The sequence below is a fragment of the Schistosoma haematobium genome, chromosome 1 (assembly GCF_000699445.3).
Source record: "Schistosoma haematobium chromosome 1, whole genome shotgun sequence".
Lineage (NCBI taxonomy): Eukaryota > Metazoa > Platyhelminthes > Trematoda > Strigeidida > Schistosomatidae > Schistosoma > Schistosoma haematobium.
In genome coordinates, this window is record NC_067196.1 from 15663849 (window position 1) to 15691076 (window position 27228).

The 27228-nt window shown below is 33.4% G+C and overlaps 1 protein-coding gene across 1 annotated transcript in view; it reads right to left on the bottom strand.

Annotated features, from left to right (window-relative positions):
- Positions 1 to 27228, bottom strand: part of MS3_00003547 (uncharacterized protein) — a 62015-nt gene that overhangs the window by 3556 nt on the left and 31231 nt on the right. Inside the window, exons 5-11 of the mRNA XM_051211371.1 lie at positions 25860 to 25990; positions 21288 to 22031; positions 15697 to 16484; positions 13727 to 13836; positions 11618 to 11777; positions 5075 to 6077; positions 2764 to 3225 (exon numbers count right to left, since the gene is read on the bottom strand). Of these exons, the coding sequence (XP_051073256.1) occupies positions 2770 to 3225; positions 5075 to 6077; positions 11618 to 11777; positions 13727 to 13836; positions 15697 to 16484; positions 21288 to 22031; positions 25860 to 25990 (3392 nt within the window). The 3' untranslated portion in view covers positions 2764 to 2769. The remainder of the gene's footprint in view (positions 1 to 2763; positions 3226 to 5074; positions 6078 to 11617; positions 11778 to 13726; positions 13837 to 15696; positions 16485 to 21287; positions 22032 to 25859; positions 25991 to 27228) is intronic.

Below are 27228 nucleotides of genomic sequence, written 5' to 3' on the forward strand. Positions count from 1 at the left end.
ATGACCGTGAGAATGCCCATTAACAAGGACTAAATGAAAGCTATAAACCAGTGTGAGGAATAAGAATTGCTATTTACAGTTGATGGTTAGGGTTAGAATTTTGATTTACGGTTTTCATCACGAAATGGCATCAGCTATATTGCCAAGAAACAATTTAGACAAATGCATGAGTGAATTTCGTGGCAAAATCCAAGACTCTTATGCCTGATTGGTTCGTCCATAAATTATAGTCTCTTTTCTCCGAACGAGAGCAACGTGTAGTGGCTGGTCCCGTGTCGAGCGCACACAGTTTATTCTAGCTTCTGGACAAAACAATTTATCCGTTCTTTTCAAAATAATCATTTGTCTTTCTAGGAAAATATCATTTTATCTTCACTAAATTATATCCATCGTTTGAATTATGCTTTAAAATTAAAATAAATGAGCTAATCTCGCCTATCAACTGGTCACAAATACTATGCGCTCAAAAGTTATCAGACAAAGAATAGCCCTTTAATGATGTATGTCGATCACACGCCCAAAAGCTTAGTCAATCTTTCTAGAGAATCTTGAAATATAATAATCGAAAGTTGATTGAAACGTAGCTAATAGTAACCATTTAAAATCAGAATCGTGTGAAATTTCATCTGTTTCGTGATCTAAAACTTCATTATAAAAAGGTTTATATCATTTGTTCGCTTTATTCACATTTTCACAGTTATTTAAGCAAGTTGTTTCAATTTTCAATCAAGATCTCTTCCATTTCATCTGTTTGTAGTGTTATACAAGCCCACACAGCTTATTCTATCTTTCGGACAGACCAATTTATTCATTCTTCTTGAATCACACCTTCACTTTGTTAATTATTCGCTTATCAAACCTGACTGTTTTTATGTAATCGTATGTGTGTGCATTTTCTATATTACCCATCACATGTGTGTAACTTATTTTTATGTGACTACAAATATTGATCCATGCTTGATTAAATCGAGTTGGCTCGTACGCCTTCTCCATCGCGCGTCATTTCGCTTTGCTATCTTCTCTTCGCTACGTCTCTTTGATTGTCTGTTCCAATCAACGATTATATAAAATATACGTATTTGAAATGCATTCTCGTATTTGACCTATCTAATTCCGTTATTCACTAACGTAATTCAAGTCGATGATTATATAAGAGGACAGGGAGGATGTATATTTTGACAACAATCATCCATACGACCTAACTGGAGTCAAATCTCAGGTCACTGAAAACGTACTCATTCTTATATAGGTATCTAACGTACTACGTAAAATCAAATAAGTAAAGTGTTTAAACCGTTGAAAATTCTGATCTATGGAAAATCTTACTTATACCTCTTATCCCTCCTCGAGGAGCATAGGCCGCCAACCAGCACTCTCCATCCAACCCTGTTCTGGGCAGTCCTTTTCTTATTTACTTCCAATTCTTCGCTCAGTGCGTTCCTAGGCCTTGCACTTTTATGTTTCTCTTCAGGATTCCATGTTAGCGCTTGCTTTGTGATGCGGTTTTATGACTTCCTCAATGTGTGTTCTATCCACCTCCACAGTTTTCCTAATTTCCTCAGCTTGAAGCTGGTTTGTCCTCTTTCATTGTAGACTGTCACTGATGGTACCCGACCAACGGACATTGAGTATCTTCCATAGACAAATTGTTTATAAATAGTTGCACCTTTTTGATGATGGTTGTGGTAATTCTCCAAGTTTCTGCTTCGTATTGAAGATTCTGACTTTGATATTGGTTGACAGTTGTTCTCGGTTCCATATGTTCTTCAACTGTAGGAATGCTGGCCTTGCTTTGTCAATCCTCGCCTTTGCATCTACATCGGATCCTCATTGTTCATTGAGGATGCTTCCCAGGAACGTGAAGGTTTCCACCTGTTCCAGAGCTTCTCTATCAAGTGTGATTGCGTTGATGTTCTCTGTGTTGTATTCAAGGATCTTAGTTTTTCTCTTGTGTATGTTGAGGCCTACTGCCATCATTCGTGGTTAAAACGTTTGTAATTCCCATTACGACCTCCCCTACTAACTAAAATTCATCTATTTTAATAAAAGAACTACTAAAATATCTACAGTTACACCACGTGATAAAGCTGTGTAATCTCAGCTACTTCAAGTTGAACTTTGCAAAAAGAAAAACTCGATCACTTTTGTATCACTCATCGTTTCTAACTACATCTGACTAAAATCCCTATACTTTCCTATCAATATTAACCGTCAAAATAGTTACGTTTATAGTATTTCTAAATTTAATCAAACTCTCAGTCAGTCAGTCCGTAACAACGTACGTACATCCATTCGAGTTGCCATACCACATGATCACAAAGATACAATTGTCGATTCAAATCCAGTAGTGGTAGAGGTAATAATAGTATAGGCAGTCAGTGAAAAGATTAGGGTTTGAAGATGTTATTGAAGGAGTATAATCCGGTGAAATAAGTTTGTAAAGAGAAATAAAAAATGGATATGAAGAATTCAGAAGATTAGAATGTAGGAGAACACAAAGAGTGGATACACCTGAGCCATTGCAAATGATTTTGAGCCATGTTATTTAAGGTCTCTAACCATCGGTTGCTATCACCTCGTGGATCTCAAACGCGAATCTCAAACCCTAATAACAACTTGATACATTTCATGTTAAATGACTAAATTAACAGTAAAACTGTTTATAAACAAAAAATTTAAAATATCAATCAAAAACTTTTAATCTTCAACTATATAAACAATAGTTTATTATGAAATACATAAATATTTACACATGCAACTTACATTTCTTTAAACAGGACTACTGAGAAAATTTGAATCAGGTATCAAATCTGGTTGGAATCCAGTAAAATTTTCACTAATTTCAAAATCAGAATCTAATGGTAATAGTTCTGAGTCTTCGTGCTCAAATATATTTGAATCATATGAATTACCATTAAAATCTATATGCATTTGTACTCCGTCATTATCATATGATAATTTGTTTGATAATGGTATTGATTCTAATAGTTCACTAACAGTAGCTTCCATTTGCATACTCACACTTAAATCTGTTAGATTTTGTTCATTTGGACTAAGATCGATTGATGTACTTGATCCATGAGATGAATATACTGAATGAGGTGATGAATTGTCTGTTAAAGATGATGACCAATTATCTCCAGATTTCCATTGATGATCATTATAAACAGGTTTTACAGTTAATTTGATTGGGTTCAATGTTTTATTGTTGTCATGAGCAAGTACCTGTTTTGTATATACATGAATATTAGAAAAAATAAACTTTTTGAGATCATGAACTGACTGATGTTAGACCACCGTCGGAAACCTGGAAGCACTGGACGGCCGTTTCGTCCTATTTTGGGACTCCTCAGCAGTGCCTATCATCGACCCCTCACGAAGAGGGAATTCTCGGAGTTCTAGTGAGAAGCCGTGACCAGTGGGACTAATCCGTGTCGGGTAGAGACAGGTATCTACCTCAGTACAATGGAAGATGGTCGCACAATTTCGTGGATTGGCTGATGTTAGACACTAACACAATTGCATGCCGACTCAGTGGTCCAGTAGGTTAAGCATTCGCGCGCGAGACTGAAGGTTCTGGGTTTGAATCCCGCAAGCGAGGTCGTGGATGCGCACTGCTGAGGAATCCCACAATAGGACCAAACGGCTGTCCAGTGCTTCCAGATTTCCAACGGTGGTCTAACATCAATCGGCTCACGATCTCAATAAAGAACTTAATAATCTCCACAACTCTTATAGTGGTAAGAAATATATTCATGTTACATCTAATAGTTAAATAAATATAGCTAAGTACATGACTTATCATAAATATGAAATCTTGACATTCATTCATATTGACTAGATTTTGTTGATTAGTTTGACCATAAAGCTGCTGCTTAACTAGATAACTCGTATTGTACTATGAATGTAAGTGATGCAATTTTTAGTATTTTGAGAACAGATACTAATATGCCAAAAAATCTGAAGAATAAAATTTACTTATTACTTAAATACAGGAATTATTTCATAAAACATACTTTACTGTATCATTTCATTATGAGCAAAGATACATTTTAAAGATTCTGTGCCAAGTAAATATTCAGAAAATAAGTGAGAATGATATCCGGTTAAAGTCACTATGTTTAGATACGGAATATATACATTTGAGTGTTAGAAAATTGGAAACATCATCTAAGCGCTTGGACATTTTTTATAATTAAGCCGGATAATCAGTAGACATAAACAACAATGACATGATTTCCTAAATATTCTCAGTTAAGAAAGTTTGAGAGAAAAAAGTTTGTATTTTATTGAGATCATGAACTAACCCACATTAGACTCATCGAAAATTCGGAAGCACTAAACAGCCGTTTCGTCCTAATATGGGACTAACAGGTGATGCGCATCAATGACCCTTTCGGGGGTTGGACCTAGAACTTTCAGGTCTCGTGGCGAGTGCCTAATCATTGGATCACCGGTGTGGAGCCTGAAACTTTGCATTGTTAACTTTAGTCAATTTATAATATTTCACAGCTATCTCTTATTGTCTTTACCGAGTAGTGGACTCACATTTGACACGACTAGACGTAATTGGTCACGGCTTGTTACCGTAAATTTCCTCTCAAAGTTAAGCATGTAATCAATAGATGTCGGTTCAGTGGTCTAAAGGTTGATCTATCACTGAAAGATCTCTAGTTTCTGCGTTTCCTCCTCGTTGGGGTCATGAATGCGAACTGCTAAGAACGTCCACCATAAGATGAAATAGCTTCTCCGGCGCTTATTTATTTTCAATGGTGAGTTCATGATCTTAATAACATTTATTAACCTCTACAAATCCCCATATCGATAGTACATACATCCTAAGCAAACCTTCGACAAATAAGTCTATGGTGAAATCAGCTTCTATAAACTGTTAACTATTTAAACTCAATCTCTCTAGATCCTACTCTATAGTACTATGTTTTTCCTTATACCTTTATTATTACACTGTCATAACCTACAACTGTACTATTTATCTATTTCAAAAGTGAACAAAAGTACAAATGATAATCATCGATAACAATCATAAATAATACTAGCAATGAATTGAACTTACCATTTGATTGTAAAGATAATTTATTTGTGAATATGATGAAGAATGAATATTATTATTATTATTATTATTATTATTATTATTATTATTATTAGTAGTAGTAGTAGTAGTAGTAGTAGTAGTAGTAGTAGTAGTATGTAAAATTGTAGGTTTGTTGTCTTGGCACATTGTTGAATATTCAGTATATTTACCACGTTTATCATCATATCGAAATTTATTCTTAGATATATTGGAAGTATTAAATGTTTGTAATTTATTTAACATTATTGATTTTGTTGAAACAGTTGATGGTAAAGATGAAGCTGAAGATAAGAAAATTAACTTTTTTGAAGGTGATGACGATGATGATGATGATAATGATGTATAGTTAACTACTGGTAACATAGATTTTACATAATATGGAACTGATGATATATTTGAAGGAGAATGATGCAATGAAGATTTGGTTGTAGAAATATTTAATACAGAATTTATTTGTATATTATAACTATTATCATTAGCCTTAGTAGTATCATATAAATGTGCATTCAAATGAGATAAATAAGACACTTTATTATTATTATTATTATTATTATTACCATTATTATTCAATGAAAGTAGCCTAATGGATCTAATCTGATTATTTGTAGAAATAATCTGATTATATCCTTGTCCTGATTGTTGTTTTATATATTGAGTAGATTGAAATGGAAACAATTTGATAGGTTTAATAAGGTTACTATTTTTAATCACTAATGATGTAGATGGTTTTTTTAAGCGTACAGGACGAAATGATGAATTAGATATACGAACTTGTTTACTTTTCAATTGTTGATGATAACGACGATTAATTGAATATTCATTTGAAGGATTACATTTGAATGGTTTCATTATGTTTTGAGAAGAGATATAATTGTCATTGATAGTATTATTTAGTTTTAATTCAAATTGTTTAAGTGAAAGTTCAAAAGTTACACTTAGTAATCTTTGATTCGATCCAACAGCACAAGTGTATAATTCACATAATCTAAATAAAAGAAATAAACAATATTGTTTTTTTCTCTTGTTCAATAACATGTAACAATATAAAAATTAAAATAATAGTGTTTTGTGTAAATTAATTAATTAAATATTTTAGTCAGTCAGTCAGCAACAACGTAAGACTTCGTAAGTACGTACATCAGTTCGAGTCGCCATACCACATTATCACAGACATACAAATGTCGATTTAAATCCCGTAGTGGTAGAGGTAGTAAGAGTATAAGCAGTAATCGGAACTATTAAGGTTTGAAGATGTTATTCAAGGAGTATAATCCAGTGAAATAAATTTGGGAAGAGAAATAAAGAAGGGACATAAAGAATTCAGAAGATTAGAATATAGGAGAACACAGAGAGTAGATGCACCTGCGCAATTGCAAATGATTTTGAGCCATGTTATTTAAGGTCTCTAACTATCGGTTGCTATCAACTTGCGGATCCCAACCAGGTAGTGTACACCTACCAACATGACTCAGTCCACTTGTCAGTGGATTTGTGACATGTTTTGGCCTGGACGCCCCTAGCTTTCTTCTAACCTGTTCCTACACTATAAAACATTGCTCGTCGGGGGAGTCGGGGGATCAGCATACCTAATACACGTCCTAGCCACCTCAACTGATGAAGTTTCTTTGTTTCACCAATTGATTTCCCACCCTTACTTAGTAACTGTTTCCTAACAACTACATTACTTGCTCGGTGGTCTCAGGATATATGAGCAATGTTTCGAAGATACCTATGATCAAATACTAGTAACCTACGAATATCCTTTACTCTTACCGGCCATGTTTCACTGCCATAAAGTAGGACAGAACGAACTGCTGCGCAGTAAACCCGTCTTTTGGTTGATAGACGGATATCTCGCCTACGCCATGAATGACGCAAGTTGGTAAAAACTAGTCGAGTCTTCTGTATCCGTGCTGAGATTTCGTCACACACCAGACCACAAGGGCTGATGAGACTTCCCAGATAAGTGAAGCGGTCGACACGCTCAACTACTTCATTCCCCATCATTACTTCAGGTATCGGTCCAACCCAATCCTGAAGCATTTTGCATTTCAAGGGGGAGAATCACATCCCGAACATGCATGCATTGTTGCTTAGAGTGGTTCGAACACTCTGCATTTTGTCAGCGTCTTCACCAAATAGAACTATCTCATCGACATGTTCTAAGTCAATAAATGAATCTGCCGATAAAAGTTCAACTCCTGGAAATTTAGATGAGGAAAGTGTTATCTCTAAAACCACGTCAACGACCAAGTTAAACAGGAATGGAGAGAATGGACAGCCCTGACGAACGTCACATGATGTAATCAGTTTTGATGACAGTTCGCCATAAGCTCTCACTCATTAAATATATACTGAAATCAAAAATTGTTTAACATCATGATGATAACGGACGCGAAGTGAATCATCTTTAATAAATTAACCTCAGACCACTTGATTGACTGTCTTGGTTAAATATTGTCAATACTCCACTTTTAGTATTTGAAGATTTAGTTTAAATATATACATAACAAATGCATGGTTAGCTGTAATAAATTCGTTCAAAACATGGATGTCGTTGATTCTCTTCATATTGACTACTAAGATTATACTGCTAACTTCAGTATTGCTAAATCGAATGATTGACTAAATTTCAGAAGTAATTTAGATTCATTGTATATTAGACAAAAAATCTTTCTAGCCAAATCGTTTTTATTCAGTCATTACTTAGCAATCAATTAATTGTCAGTCACACCTTTAATAGCTTAGTGCTGACATTTCAGACTGTGGAACTGGGTGATATGGATTTGAATCCACCAGCGACATTAATTCGGTCAATACTGCAGTTATACCTTGGTTGTAATTGTCCACTCGCACAAAACCATGATAAAAGGTTTCTTGTTGATTACCTCTAAACATCTCACAATAAAAAGCAGGAAGAATGATGAAATTCGTAAATTAAAGCATACAGAATAAGTATAATTGTACAGGTATTGATTATATATTTATGTTCTCACTCGAACATACATTTAATATTCCCAGTATTATAAATCTCTGATAAGCGGTTGGATATGACAATCTTGAATGATAAAGCAACATAGTTGATTCTGTTAAATTCTTTTACTCCGTATTCTTGAAAAGTGTCAAGGATCCATGATGTATTATATTCTTATAACTAATTGTTATTAAGATGTTTTAGTGTACCCAGTAATTTTTTTTGGATTAATTAAGCGATGGTGATTAGGAAAGGAAATTATTTAGTTGTTATCATTTACCTAAATATAAAATTATCCTCAGAGAAAACTTTTTCCACAATTCATCTATTTCAAACATGTATTATGCACGCAAATAGACCTTTTAAAAATATGATTCATGACTTATGCCATTGAACACTGTATACGTGTACCCATCAATTAATAAATCCTAACTCTATCACAGAACAGCAATATTTGTACACACTCAGGTCAATCAGCAATCAACAAGCATATTGAAATCAATCCAATTTATCAACCAATCAGAAAAATCATGCACAAACATAAGAACAAAAATCAAAACAATGGGAGACACAACCAAAAAAAAGAAGTAAACAACGACAAATTTAAGGTCAATAAGAACCAATCAACGTCAAGGTGCACAGAACAAGCTTTGAGACACATATAGAGAAATTCAAACACTTCACTTCTATCTGAAGTTTGTGCTGATGATGTCGTTCAGAAGAACGATGAAAGCTCCACGACCAAACCATCCAGCTCAGAGAACAAAACTCCAACAAAATATATCATATCAAGTTTTCATTATTGTAATTGAGGTTAGAATAAGTAATGACAAAGTGTACTAATGATTCAGTATGCTCGTCTCATGAGGTTAAATCAACCAATTTTTATCAGATTCTTTATTACTATGAATAGTATAATTTAGCCTGCATTTTTTCTCAACATACTTGAAACCTATCGAAAATTTTTATTTAGTATGAAAATAGTTTACATTCCATACTAACATTAGTTCGAAAATGAATTATTGAACTATTTGTTTCATTTCCGTTTAAAACTGCTCATCAATGTTCAGTCATTCATCCATTTAAATCCACGTGTAATGGTTCACATTAATCAACTTCAATATGTTTCGTTGCATCATAAGACTATCATTCAATGGTATCGAAGTTCAGGCTCATTCTCTGTACAGTTGGTCTCAGAAATCATATAGTCTAACTTTGCATGAATATCATCTTGCTTGTTTAGTTGAAATTAGATTAGTAATAGAGAAGTCAAATGAAAAATGTAACATGATCTAAGGAATTCATTTGGTATTGTTTGTTTGAATCTTCCCATTGATGTTTAGGACTGCAAGTGATCAGTCTCTTATAATGGGCTTATCGCTTCGATATTGCCTTAAGTCACAAGCATTATGTGTAACGATGGTTAGTTACTAGCAGCGGAATCCAAGACACGCGTTTCGTCCTGTTTTGGATTCGTCAACTGGATGTCCTGCATCTGAGATTGGATGTTCACTTCGAGACTCGAAATGAATCTAAGCTTCACTCCATTGAACAAACTTGTGGCTATAAGGACTCAGTAGCTAAGTGGATAACGTGATAATGTTTGAAGCGAACGGTACTGCATTCAAGTCCCAGAGTGAACAATAACTCTAAGATGCAGGTACATCCAGCTGATGAGTCTTAAATAGAACTAAACGCGCGTCCTGGATTTCACTGCTAGCCACTAGCAACCTTTGCTTACAATCTAAGGAAACTTGAAAAAAAACCCATTTATTTGTAGCCGAATATAGGAATTACCAAAATTTCAACTTTCGGAATCATATGTACACTCTACTATAGTAGATATCTCTTCAAAATATGGAAGCTAAAAATAGCTACACATTCCATTCCGTATATCTCAATTATTTATTGTACCTTTCTTTTTTCTTTTTACATTTTCTCAATGACAGGAACAATTTATAGTATAAATGTTGTTTACTAATATGTTTATTGTATTTTTTAAAGACATGGATACGTTAGCAAATGAGTAAATCATCATATTCAGAGAGTGGATGAATAGTTTTTTTTTTTTCTTTTTTAATATACAAATAAATATACAATTTCAGTATTTATTATCGATAATTGAAAACCATAAACTACTTAAATCATTAAGAACTTTCGTCTAAATTTGATCGAATAGCGTCCTAGTGTTTGGGTGCCAAGTTAATGTAAGACATCAAAGAAGAAGAATGGTATTTGTAAAATCTCACTGAAATAATTCAAAGTAAATCCAACGTAAATCATTTATAATATCTTCATTAGTAGTTTATATTAAGAAGATATTTGATATATACAGTCTTTATTAATCTATTGAATATAACGAGTTTGTAGGTATCAATGCCAAGATTAGACTTGATAATTTCAAATAAATTAAGAATTGATTAGAAAGTTAATAAGAAATATATCTATTTTGTTATATTTCAATGAATAGAAAATTATATTTCTGACATGTCGTGACCTAATATAAGACAATTATTCAGAGTTGATTCTTCAAAAGTAGATTACATAAAGTCACGAAATGTCAGAAATATAATTTTCTATTCATTGAGATATAACAAAATAGATATATTTATTATTACTGAACATAATTATCATCTCTTTTCTTCTCTTACACCTGTTACTCCTCTTGGAGGAGCATAGGCCGCTCACTAGCATTCTCTATCCAACTCCTTTGCTCTAAATATTCTTTTCCAGTTGCTATTCATTCTTTTGATGTCTACTTTCAATCCTCAACCCAGTGTGTTCCTTAGTCTTGCTCTTTTCTGTTTTCCTTCAGGATTTCAAGTAAGTGCTTGCCTCATGATGCAGTTTGATGATTTGCTCAATGTGTGTCCTATCTACTTCCAATGTCTTTTCCTAATTTCCTCTTCATCTGGAATCTGATTTATGCTCTTCAATAGTAAAACGTTGCTGATGGTATCCGGTTAACAAACACTGAGTATCTTGAGTACACAACTCTTTAGAAATACTAGTACTTTTTTGATGATGAATTAAATAGTTCTCCAAGTTTAAACTTCGTACAACATAAGTATCAACTCATATGATAATTATTTTTCAAGGATTAACTGAATACTATTCATAATTGAAAATATAAAATATCCGGGTATTATTTATCTGAGATCAAATTCAACATATGGTGACTATAAAATAAGCACAGGAACAGATTCTACTTAATATTGACCTTTCTTAACTTGAATCAAGTGCAAATACTCTTTCTGACTCATTTACTTTTTACTGGCGCGAGATTGATTGGTCCTAGGTTCGAGTCTCGAGGGGTGCGGGATCATGGATGCGCACTACTGAGGATTCCCATACGAGGACGTAACGGCCGTTTAGTGCTTCCAGGTTTTCCATGGTGGTCTAGCTTCCATTGACTCATGATTTCAATCTGTGTCATTTACTTTTTGCAGCTTTTAACGAATTTCATTCATTTAAAAAAGGATATAGAAGAAATAGGTTAAATTCATACACAATCAACATACAATGGTAAATATTGTAATACAAGTGCTTACCCAAGAAACTGACTGGAACATATAAAAATATTTTTCATTTTGTTGTACGATACTAAACTACGTATCCAACGATAAGATTTTTCAGTATTATTGTTTACCATTTTATTGTGTACTGATACTCTGTATGGACTGATCCATGCCAGAGAATTTGTATGAATTACTAAAGAGAATTGTATAAAGTAAAGAGCATCGAAAAAGTTAATGTTCACAAATAGATAGGAAGAATGTATATTTTATGAAAACAGAATATTCTTGGCTTTTATTAATCTGATATATGGTTAACGGTGGAATCCATAGCGCGAGCTTCATCTTATTTAAGACTACTCATCTAGATGGATCCACATCCCAGTGTTGATATTAAGACTGAGACTCACTTACTAATCTGTTTCTAATACATTTTATTAAAATTCTGTTTTACCCAATGAATGAATGGTAGATTACTCGCTGATCAAACCAACAGTTGTTTTAAAATGTATTGTTGTCTTGACAACAATATTTTGTATAAGAGGTGTCATAATGAAAAAAACAATGATGTTTCTGGTAACTGGATGCTTAATACTGACTACTAACCATTCCCTAGTTTCCAGATGCCTCCAAAACTTCAACTCTGAAAGAACGAGCAAAGGTGGTAAATACGGAAAGAACTTTTTCTTCCAATGTTAGTTTACATACAAAGAAGAAAGTTATATATAAGTCTGTGTACAACCTTAACATTTTAGATGCGTCTGGAAATTTGATGAACATAACATATAATCTACCGTTTTTCCAAAACTTTTGGAGAAGTTTCTACTAAGTCTCGAGTGATTTTAGAGTTTCATCTTTCTGTAAGTTGCTGAAAATGTTTCCTAGGAATTTTAGAGGGTTACCAACAATTAGAAAACAGCAAGTTTCAATTTTAAGAGACCACAATAATGACAAGTTTTATTAATAATTTTCAATCAGGATAACAGTCAAAAACCAAACTTTGGGTTCGTATCTGTTGATATTATCCGATCTTATTATCACAATGTACAGGAACATCAAGAACTCGCTGTTAACTGAAAATGTAATATATAATCCAATGATCAAATAGAATGTTACTTTCTTGAGATATATTCAATTATTTCAGTCAATTTTCACAGGAGGTATTTCTAATAATGGATTGAATGACATTCCATTTTGTAAAAACATAATTAAAATCAGATCATATAACAATAACTATGACTATTATACTTAAGGGTGACCACAAATTTTCATTAGGTAAGACTATAAAGTAAAGTTGTATATGGGAACATTCTATATTCAACAAATATGCAGTTACGCATCCACGATCCCGCACCACGCGGGGCTCGAACCCAGGACCTACTGGCTTCACGCGCGAGCACTAGACCACTGAGCCGGCATCCAACGGTGTTAATGTCTAACTTCAACCAATCCACGAAGTTGCGCCACCGTATACCAATGTCTTCAGTGAGTTCCTATCCCACAACAGACCTGGTTGAACTCCACTGGTAACGGCTTCTCACTAGAACTTCGGGAGTTTTTCCTGAAGTCAGTCACTAGTGAGCAGTTGATTATTATCAGAATGGGTTTTCAATGGTGGTCTAGCTTCAACTGACTCATGATTTCAATCTGTGAAATTTCTAAAATCTCTACAAAACCCATTCTGATAAAATATGCAGTTAGTTAATATGATTTGTAATCTTAATTGTCTTGACTACCTATCCATTCTAATCAGAATAAGTTAATATTTTAATATAAACTTGGTTACTCCTATGTTTGAATCTGTTGTTGTTGTTATTTATAAGGTTTTCAATGATTAATTCTGGTATACTTCATTACTGTTAACTTGATTTCAATATATATTTTGTTTCCTATAATTATTGTCCGGACATTCCGTGTACCTAGAAAAATTGTTGCTCTGGTTGTTAGAAAAGGATGAATAACAACTGGAAAGAACTTCCCAGGATAGGGTTGGATGGAGAATGCTGGTGAGCGGCCTATGCTCCTCCACGAGGAGTAACAGGTGTAAGTAAGTATATATTTCGTTTCACTAACAGTAAATCATGATTAAATTTCAATATGAAGTATTATTAATTTTCAACTTTTGGCAATAAGAATGAAACCTACTTCTAGTAAAAATAGTAATAACATTTTGTAGATCATCAGGATGAATAAACTCAAGATAAGAATAATTGATTATACCACTCAGATCTTCAATATCGAAACAGTCTGTATAACTGTAAAATGTAATCAAGCACATTAGAAAAATTATAAACAAGCTATTTGAATACAAAAATATAAGTAAAGGTATTTTTTCAAAAAGATCCAAATATTTAGTTAATGGTTCACTGATTAATTAGATCATTCTATTATTCCATTTATTTCATTTAGCTAGAAGTTTACATCCTCTAATTTAAACGTGTTTTCATCCGATTATCATGTATATATCAAATAGTCTTATCTTCAAGTGCGCTCCATGATATCTGAAGGTCTTGGGTTTGGTCCCTGGATGATATTAAAATGACTGTGGTTTCTATTTTTGCCCCAAATGATCGATTTTAAAGGTATAATTATAAACATTTTAAAAAAATAGTGATTGGCCCAAGTGTTATCGTAATGTGTCTTGAATATTATTACCAGATGCACAGATTTCTCGCGCAAATATATAAAGATATAGCATACTGGGATTCGAACTATCTCTAACTGTAATCACGTTCGAGTTTAAATCTAAATTATCAGTAGTATGATTGCTAGACCTCATTATTACTGAAAAGTCAATCACCTTTATATCCATCTTAAAACACTAATCACTAATCATACCATTTTTAAGATTGATAATATCATAAGGCAACAGATTTGTGGAATACGAAAGGGGGGAAGTGTGAAAAACTGTTCATAAATGTAAGAGGTAGGTGTGATTGATAAATTTAAACAACAGTTGTTCTAATGTTGATCTCGATCTACGGTTGTATCTTGGATACACACTGTTGAGGATTAATATTACTTGGGATGAAATAGCTGGGTACTGTTTCATAATTTTTAATGGTCTTCTAAGACCAGACCATGAAGTAGACTAAAACTCACCAATCTTCATAAACTTTTGTAGTAATATATATATATATATATATCAAAAGGTAATCAATTTTCGAAGGGTTTTTATTTTATAGACAGATTTACGATCGACACAAATATAGTAGGATAATATAACATTGGAAGATCTACAACAATTGATCAAGCAATGGAATTTGATTAATATCATGTGACTATTATAAATGTTCATGATTTAAACATTGAGCCACGATATTTGTATGAAAATAATGATATTACTTAGCTTCCGAAAGATGGACAGGGATTTTAACCAGTGATTGATTGGTTGAAAACTTAGTGTGTTAACGACCAGGTAACGGCTTCACATAAGTTTTCTAGATGAAGAAAAGACGGGGTGTTATTAGAAAGTAGTGAGTGGGCAGTCAGTTAGCTACAACGTAGGACCAGGCACATATATGAATCGATCCAAGTTGTAATACCTCACTAGCACAGCAAGATGAACACCAAATTCATAGTAGTTACTTCAGTGGTAGTAACATATAAAATAAAGATTGTGTATTAGGATATAATATAGGAAGATAGAATTAGTTCGTAGAAATAAAGGTATAAAGCAATTTTAATCTCACGGTTTAAGGTAAGACAAAGCGTGTATAAACTCTGAATGGGCAGTGGATTTAATCTATATTTTACGCTAAGCATTTGTCCACCAGTGCCACGAGGAAACAGTTACGCAGTATCACCAGTCGATTAAACTCAGGAGCGTAAACTATGAAATCCCGAATCAACAACATAAAGGTTGAGTTATCTATGAGAGATATCAAGGTTTGGCGTCTGAACCATGGTAGAGATGCGGGAATTAGCTACAAAAGGATCTCATAATAAGACGAAACAGCTGTTTGTGTGTTTCTTTATTTTCAATGGTTGTCTAGCTGAGGTCAATTCCAAATCTCAATAACAATCAACGATCTTCACAAACCCCTGTACTAAAAATATTATTTTCATTATTTATTAAATACAGTAAAGTCAGAAATTTTTCAAGAATCACTTACTTTCCTTGAACCATTTTTATTGTCAAAGCACAATTTAAATATATATGACATTGGAAAGATTTTGATTGTCTACATTCCTTGTTTTGTTCAAGGGAAGGGATTTTCATTGACGTCGATACATTAAGTACTGATGATGATGTTGTCGTATCAACATTGCAGAGTTCCGTTAATGATTCATCTGACTGTCTAATATTGATGTTTTTATGTAACTCACAAGAAATTGATGAATCCTGTTTATCATTGGCAGCTGACTTTTGTGAATCTTCAAGTGAATGGACAGATGAATCTAAGAGATTATTTTGATTTATGTCTCCACCAATATTATTATCATTACTATCATTACTAATAGTGTTATTATGATTATATTCAGTATCGTTGCTTATGGAATACACATGATTTGTCAAATCATCAAATGATGAAGTTTTACTGCATACAGGCTGTAAAAGACATAAGTACAATCCAGTAGATAAAGTTGAACTAATCTCATCAAAACTATCACATGAATTACATGGATTATTGATTATGGAAAAAGGGTGAGAATTATCACATGAAGATTCAAAAGTTGAAGAATCTTGAGAAAATGAATCCTTCATTAATATATCCAATAATTCATTATTGATTAGAGATTTATCATCATCATAATCATTATCATCACCATTGATATAGTTACTATCATCAGTGGAACTATTATTTACATTACATTCATCTAATGAATTCAAAATTTCACTGAATCCAGTAGAATCATCAGTAAATATATTGATCATTAAATTACTCCAACAGTAACATATCTGTAATATTTTCAAAATATAAACTGAGTAATTCAGTAATGTTTATTTATTTGAGAATAAATTCATAATCATGATAATTTTCAAGTTTAACTTTGAAGTATCTGATGACTAAAACTTCTATTCATCATTATATACAAAGATGGATAGTGGCTAGCAGTGGAATCCAGGATGCGCGTTTTGTCCTATTTGGGACTCGTCAAATGGATGTACCTGGATCTCAGAGTTGATGTTCACTCTGGAACTCAAACCTAATACCATTTGCTTTGAAAGACATCGCGTTATTCACTGAGTTTGAGCCTCAGAGGGAACATCAACTTTGAGGTGCTGGTACATCTAGCTGATGAGTCCCAAATAGGAGGAAACGTGCGTCCTGGATTCAGCTGCCAGCCATTATCCAACCTTGCATGTTATGCTTGTGAATTCATGCAATATCGAGGCAATGTGCACAGTATGAACATATGCCAATAAGAGACTAATCAATTGAAGTTTTAAACATCAATGGAAAGATTCAAACAAGCAATACCAATTGAATTATATTCATCAATTCATTCGAATTGAGCATAAGCTGACTAAACGTCATTTATTTGGTATGGTGTGCAATGAACTGTAATTGTAATTACAAATGAATTACATGTCTTGCATATATATATATATATATCTTAGACTCTTTGACGGTATCACAACTAATATCAAATAGACAGTCCACTAGTTTAAAGTCAAGTTATCATTTCATACTAGAAACCTTAACCTTTCCACAAGGTAACATGATAAGAATAATAAAAGATATGTATATAATACCGATGTCAGGATGTGGTTAGAAACAGAAAATGTGCTTATATAAACTGATAGCACAAATAAATTACATTTTATAAAATTATACGAGAAACTAATTGGTTAGAGCTTGAATGAATCCTAGTAATTTATAATTTTTCTTGAACCGAATCTTATCTATAAAATAAAAGTAATTAATTAAAATCTCCTTGTATTTATATTTAATAAACTGGGTACTATGGTGGTATAAATGTTTGGTATAATGTAGTATTGTCAGTTTGCACTAATCAATAGTTACTAACTAATAAAAACACATTGAGTATATGTTACTTTCGATTGATTCTTTAATTTCAATAGTTGAGTTATTTGAAGCTAGACCACTATGGAAAACCACGATAGGATGAAACGGCCATCCAGTGCTAGCTTCAAATGACTCATGATCTCAACTATTGAAATTACAATGATTGTTGAAGGATCTTTATAAACTAGTTATATAAAGTAATTTATAGGTAATCGATTATTAGTTTCATGATAGACTCTCCAAAAGGAAAGTGAGAAACTTTACATGTTAAGTCAGGCAAGTTTACAGCGAGATAGTTATTCCCATTGATAACTTTAAGTGAATATTAACACACATCGTCGAATAATAGAAGTTACAAAGTTTTAATGTAATCGGGGATTAATCTTTCTGATTCTCGACCCGACTATGGGTTCTAGCTTTCTATTGCTAAGAAGTAGTGATGCAAGGAAATGCTAGAACTTTGGTATATAATCCCAATATGTATTTATTAAACAATTAATTTATATTTTTGTTTAGTTCTAAATTTATAGTAACCTTTCATCTACTAATTATTTTTTTATCTCTTATTATCTATTGTTTATGGTTAAATTAATGATAAATGCATTATTCAGCCTCACATAAACAATCATCTAATTATGTACTTACTGTGGTTTATTATGTTTGCTTTGTTATGGTATGTTATTTTGGATTCATAACCAAGTACGTTTACGGGCCTAAGTATCTAAATATTAAATACTAAGGTATTCATAGTGAACACCACCCGTTGATCTTTCCAGTCTATAAGAAATGGTAGTTGTCCTCTTCTCGAACTGATCTAGTATCCTAAAGTTCATGATGGTATAAGATCTACATGAAATAAACGGATAGTAAAATCTGATTAAACTAGAAAGTCTGCAAGGCTGATTGAGCGTTAATTAGCTTAAAATTGAGTCTGTTCATAGTTCTTCAACATGAATTTATTTTTCAGTATTACAGTGTTCTTTTTAAATCTCTTTGCTAGTTTACACTGTTACACTCTGTAACCTTTGTTCACATGTTCCAATAACAATCCCAACCGTCGCTGCTACCCTGACGCAATGGTCGGGCTTGCCTATTGTGATGAACTAATCGAGCTATACTGGCTGGAACAATAGTTCCTCAAGGTCCTAACATGACAGACAGGTCGGTTGAAGAGTGATAGGACTAAAAGCAGCAAACCCAAGGTCCAGGGGCGTAATCGCACTGCTAACTGTACAAAGGAGTGGTGGCCTTATGGTGTTTCCTTCAGACAACCAGCATAACAACGATGCTGCCTTCCCACAAAGAAGAAGGGTGGGGTTAGAAAAGGTCGACCTTAAAAATGCACACCTCGCCTTATCCCACGGATTTCTGTCTCCGGCGGTAAGGTCCCAGCAAGTACGGAGCTAACACAAAAATTACCCACAAAAAGGTCGCATTTATACCTGTCGTCACGCTCCCAGGTCACTAAGACCACCTCTGAACCACTTTCCTTTTCAGACACCTCTTAGAGAACCTTTCCACGGTGTGAGCAACCGAGAAGTGATAACCGCCCTCCTACCTCTAATAGCACTCAAGACTGAACAAACCATTAATCTGAAACTTTTAACTGAACTTAAATCAATATGCAAACAGATAGCTTACGGGGAATTACACAACTCATGAAATTATTCAACTTTTATTGGATAAAACCATTGGCGAACAAGTCACTCATAAGTTTCTAGTCACAAGTCAATGTATTTTCAACTGTGTAGATAAACATTTTTCAACAGTTTTATTATCGATACATTGCTGTCTAACTGAAGTTATAGAGTATGGGTAACAGCATAAAAATTTTATGAAGAAAACCCGTAATTCATTCAACATTAATCAGTATAAGTTCGTTATTTCAATGGAAAAATAAATCTATGTACTGCAAACAAATCTCAAAACACATATAAATAGAGCTACCTAACAAATAATCATCGAAGTCAGTATGTACGAAATCAATTTTACAACTTTACCAATAATCATATAAATGATTTCTTGAAATTCATTGGATATTTTCTTCAAATAGGATTATCAAAGTCATAATTCAATCTGTTTTGTTGAATTGAAATGGTTTCACTCATTTATCGGGTGGAAGTGAGTGGTGAGCGTAGTTAAACGGACTTACGCCCATTGTGATATATATATATAACACATTCTTCTACTTTAATCATCATCATGGGCTCACTAGTGTTTAGATTCAAGATACAACTCGCGAATTTCTAGTGAGAATCTGAGACCAGTGGAGTTCAACAATATTGGTTATGAGACAGTTATCCACCATAGGTAATGGATAAATATTGAGCGACATTGTGAAATTAGACTTGTACACCGTCGGAAGTATGCTCAGTAGTCTATAGATTATGTGTTCGTGAGCGAGACCGAGGGCTGTGAGTTCAATTTTTAATTGAAATGTCACGGATGCTCACTTCTCAGTTCCCTAGTAGGACGAAATGACCGTCCAGTGCTTCCAGGATTTTAATGTTTGTCTAACTTAGATCACTTCATGATTTTAATGAGATTATAATGTAATTGGATGACTTATCAAAAATCATAATTACAGAAGCAGAATTTAGAATATTTTAAAAAAGACTTACATTTAAATTTTCAGACAAAATTAAGGAAACAACTACTAAGCTTTTAATATCCTTTTGCCCAGAATAAAAACAAACTAGTTTAGTACTTGCAATAACTATACCAAGGTTATACTTAAAATAATCCTTGTGTTAAAAATTGACCTTGTTTGCAACCCAAACAAGACCATTATTAAGCAGATGTGTACAATTGGTCATACGATCCAGTATGTTTTATCTTATTCTCATCTAAACACTATGATCTCATTTTTTGTATTCGTTTACATAATCTTTTTCAATAAGTTATTCAAAATAAAGTCAACAGCATATTGTACAAAGTTCAATAGAATTAAAACAGATAAATAATTTTAAAAAACCACTTTAACTAACTAACTAAATAAATAAATTTAATAGTTGAGATCATGAGTCAATTGAAGCTAGACCACCATAGAAAACCTGGAAATACTGGACGGCCGTTTTGTCCTATTGTGAGACTACTCAGAAGTTCTCATCCATGACTCGAACCCAAGGCCTTTAGTCTCGCACGCGAACGCTTAACCTCTAGACCACTCAGCCGACCGGCATCCAATGGTGTTAATATGTAACCTCAACCAATCCACGAAATCGCGCGACCACCTTCCATTGTATTGTGGAAGATACCTGTCTCTACCCGACATGGATTAGCTCCACTGGTAACGGCCTCTCATTAGAACTCCAAGAATTCCCTCACGAAGCTAATCACTAGTGAGTACATGGTAATTATTATTATGGGACTGTGGAGATTATTAAGTTTTTGATCAAGATCATGAATCGATTGATGTTAGACTACCATTGACAACCTGGAAGTACTGGATGGCCATTTCGTCCTAGGATGTGATTTCTCAACAGTGCATATCCACGATCCCGCCTCGCTGAATTCAAACCCTAGACCTATCGGTCTCGCACGCGAACGCTTAACCTCTAGACCACTCAGCTGGCATTAACACACACAACGAACGAATTTCCCTGGTGATCTAGCTTCAATTGACTCATGAATCCAACTATTAAATTACTATAATATATTCACAAAACCCATCTCTGATTAAAATAAATGTCAAAAAACACAACAGAAATACAATCTTCAATATAATTTACCAATTCATTATCATTATTATTTTGAAGAGATGATTTTGTATGCAATTGATCATCGAAATTACAATTATTGTTACTATCAATAGATGAATTGATTATATTTGTAATATTGTTTCCAGGTATAAATCTATCTAATTCTAATTTAGATGATATCAATGGTGTAGATGAAGATTTTCTAATAGATTTATTCATATTCTTCATTTTATTATTGTAATATGAATCCGAATTGATTATTCGATGAGATTTTGAAATGGTACCAGTAAATCCATTTGTATTTATATCATTGACATTAGAAAATGTGGTATTCATTGTATTATCATTATTATTATTATTATTATTATTATTATTACTATTATTATTATTATTGTTTATATTATTATCCAACATCAAGGAAGAATTCAATATTCTCTCATCCAGTTTATTATTCTTTGATGTACACAATAAATGTTGTTCATTAGAGTTGGATTTTAACAAAGTAATAAATTCCGGTAAAATAAATTCATTATCAGTAATATTATTAATATATTCATCATTACTATTGATAGAAGTAAGATTTGTACAAGAAGTTTCTTGAATAGGATGAGAGGAACAAGTAATTGAAGCTTTGATTGTTTTATTGAAATGAGATGATGAAATGAATGGAGAATATTGAGATTTAGATGATAATTTTGTATGAGTCTCTGTAGAATTTTGAGACAGTCCTGTAAATTTTATTAATTTATGTAAAGGAGCACCTAAAAGTTTTATCTGTTGAGAAAAAAAACCGGTAAACATTTTACTCGATAGAATGTATTCGATGAGAAACAATAAATTAAGTATTTAGGAACTAACTGAAGAGATCACATTGCAAAGTAGAATTAGTTAGTTTATAGTTTATTTCAACAATATGGCAACTCAATAATAAATATATCATCATGAGGATTGAATTCTCTTAGTATTCCTTCTATTACATAGTTTACAACTTTAATTTTTTTTTAAAACTCTAACAAGAAAAAAACATTTAAATTCTGTCCTGGGAGTTAAAGAATCTTGATTTAGAAAAGTTATGATGTCTCATGAAGAAAGCCGAGACTTTTCGGAGGCTAGGAGGCCAACGTCCCTTCTAACAACCAGAGCAACAATTTATATCGGTACATGAAATATCCAGATAATGTAGGAGATAAAACTAGGCGGTGCTCGGAATAAATGAAACTCATTAGACACAGGCTGAACAGGAGAGATTAGATTTAGGAGAGAAACTGCTGTACTCTCGTCATGAAGAAGAAAATTTTTCGCATATACAAAGAGTTGCACTGATGTTGTTCAGAGAAGCACGAAAAGCTCTTACAGGATGGGAATCTCATGGATCTAGGATTATTATTATTATTATTATTACTATTACTATTACTATTACTATTATTACTATTACTATTACTATTATTACTACTACTATTATTACTATCACTATTACTATTACTATTATTACCACTACTATTATTACTATTACTATTATTACTACTACTATTATTACTACTACTATTATTACTATTACTATTATTATTATTATTACTATTACTATTACTATTACTATTACTATTACTATTACTATTACTATTACTATTACTATTATTATTATTATTATTATTATTATTATTATTATTATTATTATTATTATTATTATTATTATTATTATTATTATTATTATTATTATTATTATAGCATGTTTCAAAGCAAAGAACTAGGAGAATAAAGTGAATATTATCCAGTGTTATAAACTAACCAATTATAACAACGAAGACAATAAAGATCAGTTCTATTAGAGGCTGCAGTCGATCGTAGAGAAGTACTCAGGAAACGATCTAACAATCCTAATGGGACAGCCGAACGCCAAGGTCGGAACGGAAAACACTGGGTATCGCGATATCATGGGACATCATAGACTGTGAGAAAGGAACGAAAGCGATGAGGGATTTGCAAACTCATATGCATTCAACAAGATGGTTATAGTAAGCACAATATTCCCCCAAAACGCAGACAAAAAGCTATATGGGTCTGACCGGATCAGTCTACAAAGAACCAGACCGATCATATTTGCATCGATAGAAGACATGATAATCAGGAGAGGAACTGACATAGCTTCAAATCACCATCTAGTGGGTGTCAAGATGAAACTAAGGCTAGAGAAACACTAGATCACCGGAGAGACAGTATTATTGAGGCTCAATAAAGCCTTTCTTCGAGATGATGACAAACTCGACGAATTTAAGATAGTTCTCAACAACAGGTTCTAAACCTTACGAGATCTGCTCGAAAAAGAAGAAACTGCTATGGATGACAGTTGGGAAGGGATCAAAAAACCACTAACTTCGACGTTCCGGAATGTGCCGGGCCTCAAGAAGCACCGTCATAAAGGATGGATCTCTATTGATATTCTGCTATAAGATTCAAGTGGGGAAGAACAAGAACACAGTAATTAACAACAGTTGAACAGGAGCAGAGAAAGTCAAGGCACAGTTCGAAGAGAGAGTCAAAAATGAGGGTGAAGAGGGGGGAATTAGAGACAGAATGAGGAATTACGTGGGAGACCCAAAAGTGACAGCAGAAGAAGCTGCAAGAGAATGAAATACGGAACGACTACATGATAAGACGAAAATCCCAGCAGAGAAACATAGTGAACCACAGAGACCAGTCAGTAACAGAGAGAAAGTCAGTCCTTGCTGTTCAAGAACAGTACAATAGGTGGATAAGGCACTTTGGAAAACTGTTGAGTTGACCAGCCCAACTGAACTCGCCAGACATCGAAGCAGCGCCTACAGACCTTCATTTAGATGTCACCCCACGCCCCATCAAATAAGTCAGCATGGTGAACAGACAAATCAAGAGTGGGAAGCATCATCGATAAACAAGGGGGATTTGATGCAGATGTGAAGGTACGGATTGGGAAAGCATCTGCAGCATTCATTCCGTCGAAGAACACATGGGGTACAAAACAACTTTCAGTCAACATCGAAGTCAAAATCTTCAATACAAACGTCGAAACAGTTCTGTTGTACGGAGCTAAAACGTGTTGAACTACCACAACCGTCACTAAAACGTTACAAACATTTATAAACGATTGTCTACACAAGATAATCAATATCTTATGTCGGATACCATTAGCAACAACCCACTATGGAAGCAAGCAAACCAACTTCCGGCTGGAAAAAAATTTAGGAAAAGATGCTATTGGTAGATAGGATAGACATTGAGAAAATCATCAAACCCCATCACACGGCACGCCCTAACTTGGAATCCGGAAGAGAAAGAAAAAACAGGAAGACCAAAGAATATATTATGTTGGGAATTGGAGGGGAACATTGCAGAAATAAATAACACTTGGAAATAACTGGAAAGGAGAGCCCAGGACGCAGTTGGTTGGAGAGTCCTGGTTGGCGGCCTATGCTTCACTGAGAGTAACAGGCATAAGTAAGTAGGGAAGTAACGGGCCTTAGTTAAACCGCCAAGGAAAATCGAGGATCCCTGAACAGCTATCACGTTTTAGTGTGAGACTCCTTTTCAGTGCTTAACCATGACTTTACCGGGGATCGTAACTAGAACTGTTGGTTCATTAATTTGTGACAAATCGTCATCTGGATATTCAACGACCAGTTAGTGAACTTCATAGATTGGTGATGGGTTAAATTGCATTTTGAGATGGTGGAGAAGGTTCGTAGCTCAGGTAGATGATTTTGATGGAGTTTTATTCTCTGTGGTTTGTGCTTATGATGTCGTTCAGAAGAACGATGAAAGCTCCACGACCAAACCGAACTCTGTTTCACTATGCAAATTTAACATATTTTAACTTATTATTAACTAGACATTTGATCCATAAAACATTGCAGAAAGTCCATTTTGAGTGAATTACAAATAGAAACCCACCAACATTTCTACCTGTAATAAGACAGTGTGTTCTACCTGGAAAAACAGTTTACATGGACTATTGGAGGGTTCATAGGTGTAATCAGAAGCAATGTTGTGTTCATCGAGTGTTTGATCGAAAACAGTATTTTGTAGACTGTCTAACGAACAAACACCCTAATAACGTTGATGCAATGCGAAAAATATTAAAGAACTACTTTTGATTAGAGAGGGACTAATTTGTAGCTATAAAGGCGAATCGTCGTTTAGTAACTGCTTTGATTTCTGTCTTAATAAATCCATTGGCACTTTCAATAAATTCATTAATCATGTTAAAATCATATCCATTGTAATTTTCTTGTTTCTTAGAACACAATTCGTCAACAGAGTCTACATTCTGATTAAGTAATTAATGGTTAGACATTCTCCTAGGATCACAGTTAAGATGTCTAATGGTCATCAGCATGAATTAGTTTAGCAACATCTTCAATTAAGATATTAGAGTAATTATTCTTTGTTTTCAGTCAAATATACTTTTAATTCTTACCTAAAATAATCACAGAATCTGAACTTTATAATGTACTTTACTATAACATTAAATGCACATATAACATAACAGTATTAAAATCCACATGATAGTATGATATAAACTAATAAGAGAAAAAAAAACAGGAAATGAAATTAATCAACAAAACTTACCCATGACCAACCAATAGCTTTAGCTAAAGCAGGTGTTACATAAGCAATTCTCATTTCTTTTGCATCAATCAACATACCATACAATGATTGACTATTTAAAGTTAAACAAAGTTTTGCTTGTAATCTAAGATCTAAATTGTTTTCAATCATTGAATAAATGAACAAAGATAAAAATAATAAGATGAAGAATTTATTTAGTAAACTAATGTATTGATTAATCTATGTACATAAATAATAAATTTCTTGAGAATAATTTCAACGATTCAAATTTGTGGTGCAATGTAGTTTGAAGTAGCAGTACTTACTTACTTACTCCTGTTACTCCTTGTGAAGGAGTATAGGCTGCAGTACGTTGTTCTAATTGCTCTACAAGTTCATGAAGCTATCGTTGATTGATTATTACTGTATTGAGGAACTTATACTTCCTAGTTCGGATCGATGAAGTTATATAAATGAATATTTGTAGGATCAATATGAAATGAACTTCAATAAACTCCACAACTGCATACTGGTAATAATTATTTATTCACTAGTGAATCACTTCGAGAAAAAATTTCGGAGTTCTAATGAGAAACCGTGATCAGTGAAGTTCATTCGTGTCAGGTATGAGAAAGGTAACCTCCGAAAACAATAGAAAACGGTCGTACAGTATCGTGGATTGATTTAAGACTAGTAAACTATCGGATCCCAATTTAGTAATCTAGAGGGTGTGTTCTATCATGAGAACGAAGGCCCTCACTTCAATTCGTGGTTAAGGTGTAACGGGTGCCCACTTCTGAGTTCCATGAAAGGAAGACACGATCCTCCAGTACTACCAGATTTTCAGCGGTTGACTAACTTAAATCGGTTAGTGATTTCGGTAAAGTTATTTATTTGGGTCTTTAGAAAATCCGCTATGCTACATGTATTGCACTACATTTTTGCCACGGTGAAATCGATTTATTTCATCAAATTGTGCTTCAAAACAACATATTTCGTAGACAGAACCAGTGACAGGAAGTTAACAAAAAGAACTTTCACTGATTTCATTCTTAAACCTATACAATTCAAATTAAACTCTATGTTTCATACAGATAGTTCCTTTTATCATCTTGAAGACAGCAAGATCAAAGATTCTGGCAGAATTTATTCACACCCTTGCTATACTATACTGATGTTTCATTAAAATAACTTCCAACTAAACTCTTTCATGTAAGTAATTTAAACCTATTGTATAATTATGATTTTAAATATCACAGGCTGTAAGCAGCTGACGAAAATCAAACAAAATAAAATGAATTCATGCTATTCTGCTAGAATCTTTCAACTCTATGTTTTGATTACCATCTACAACGTGTTTTTTAGCCTTATCATATATGATAACCAAAGT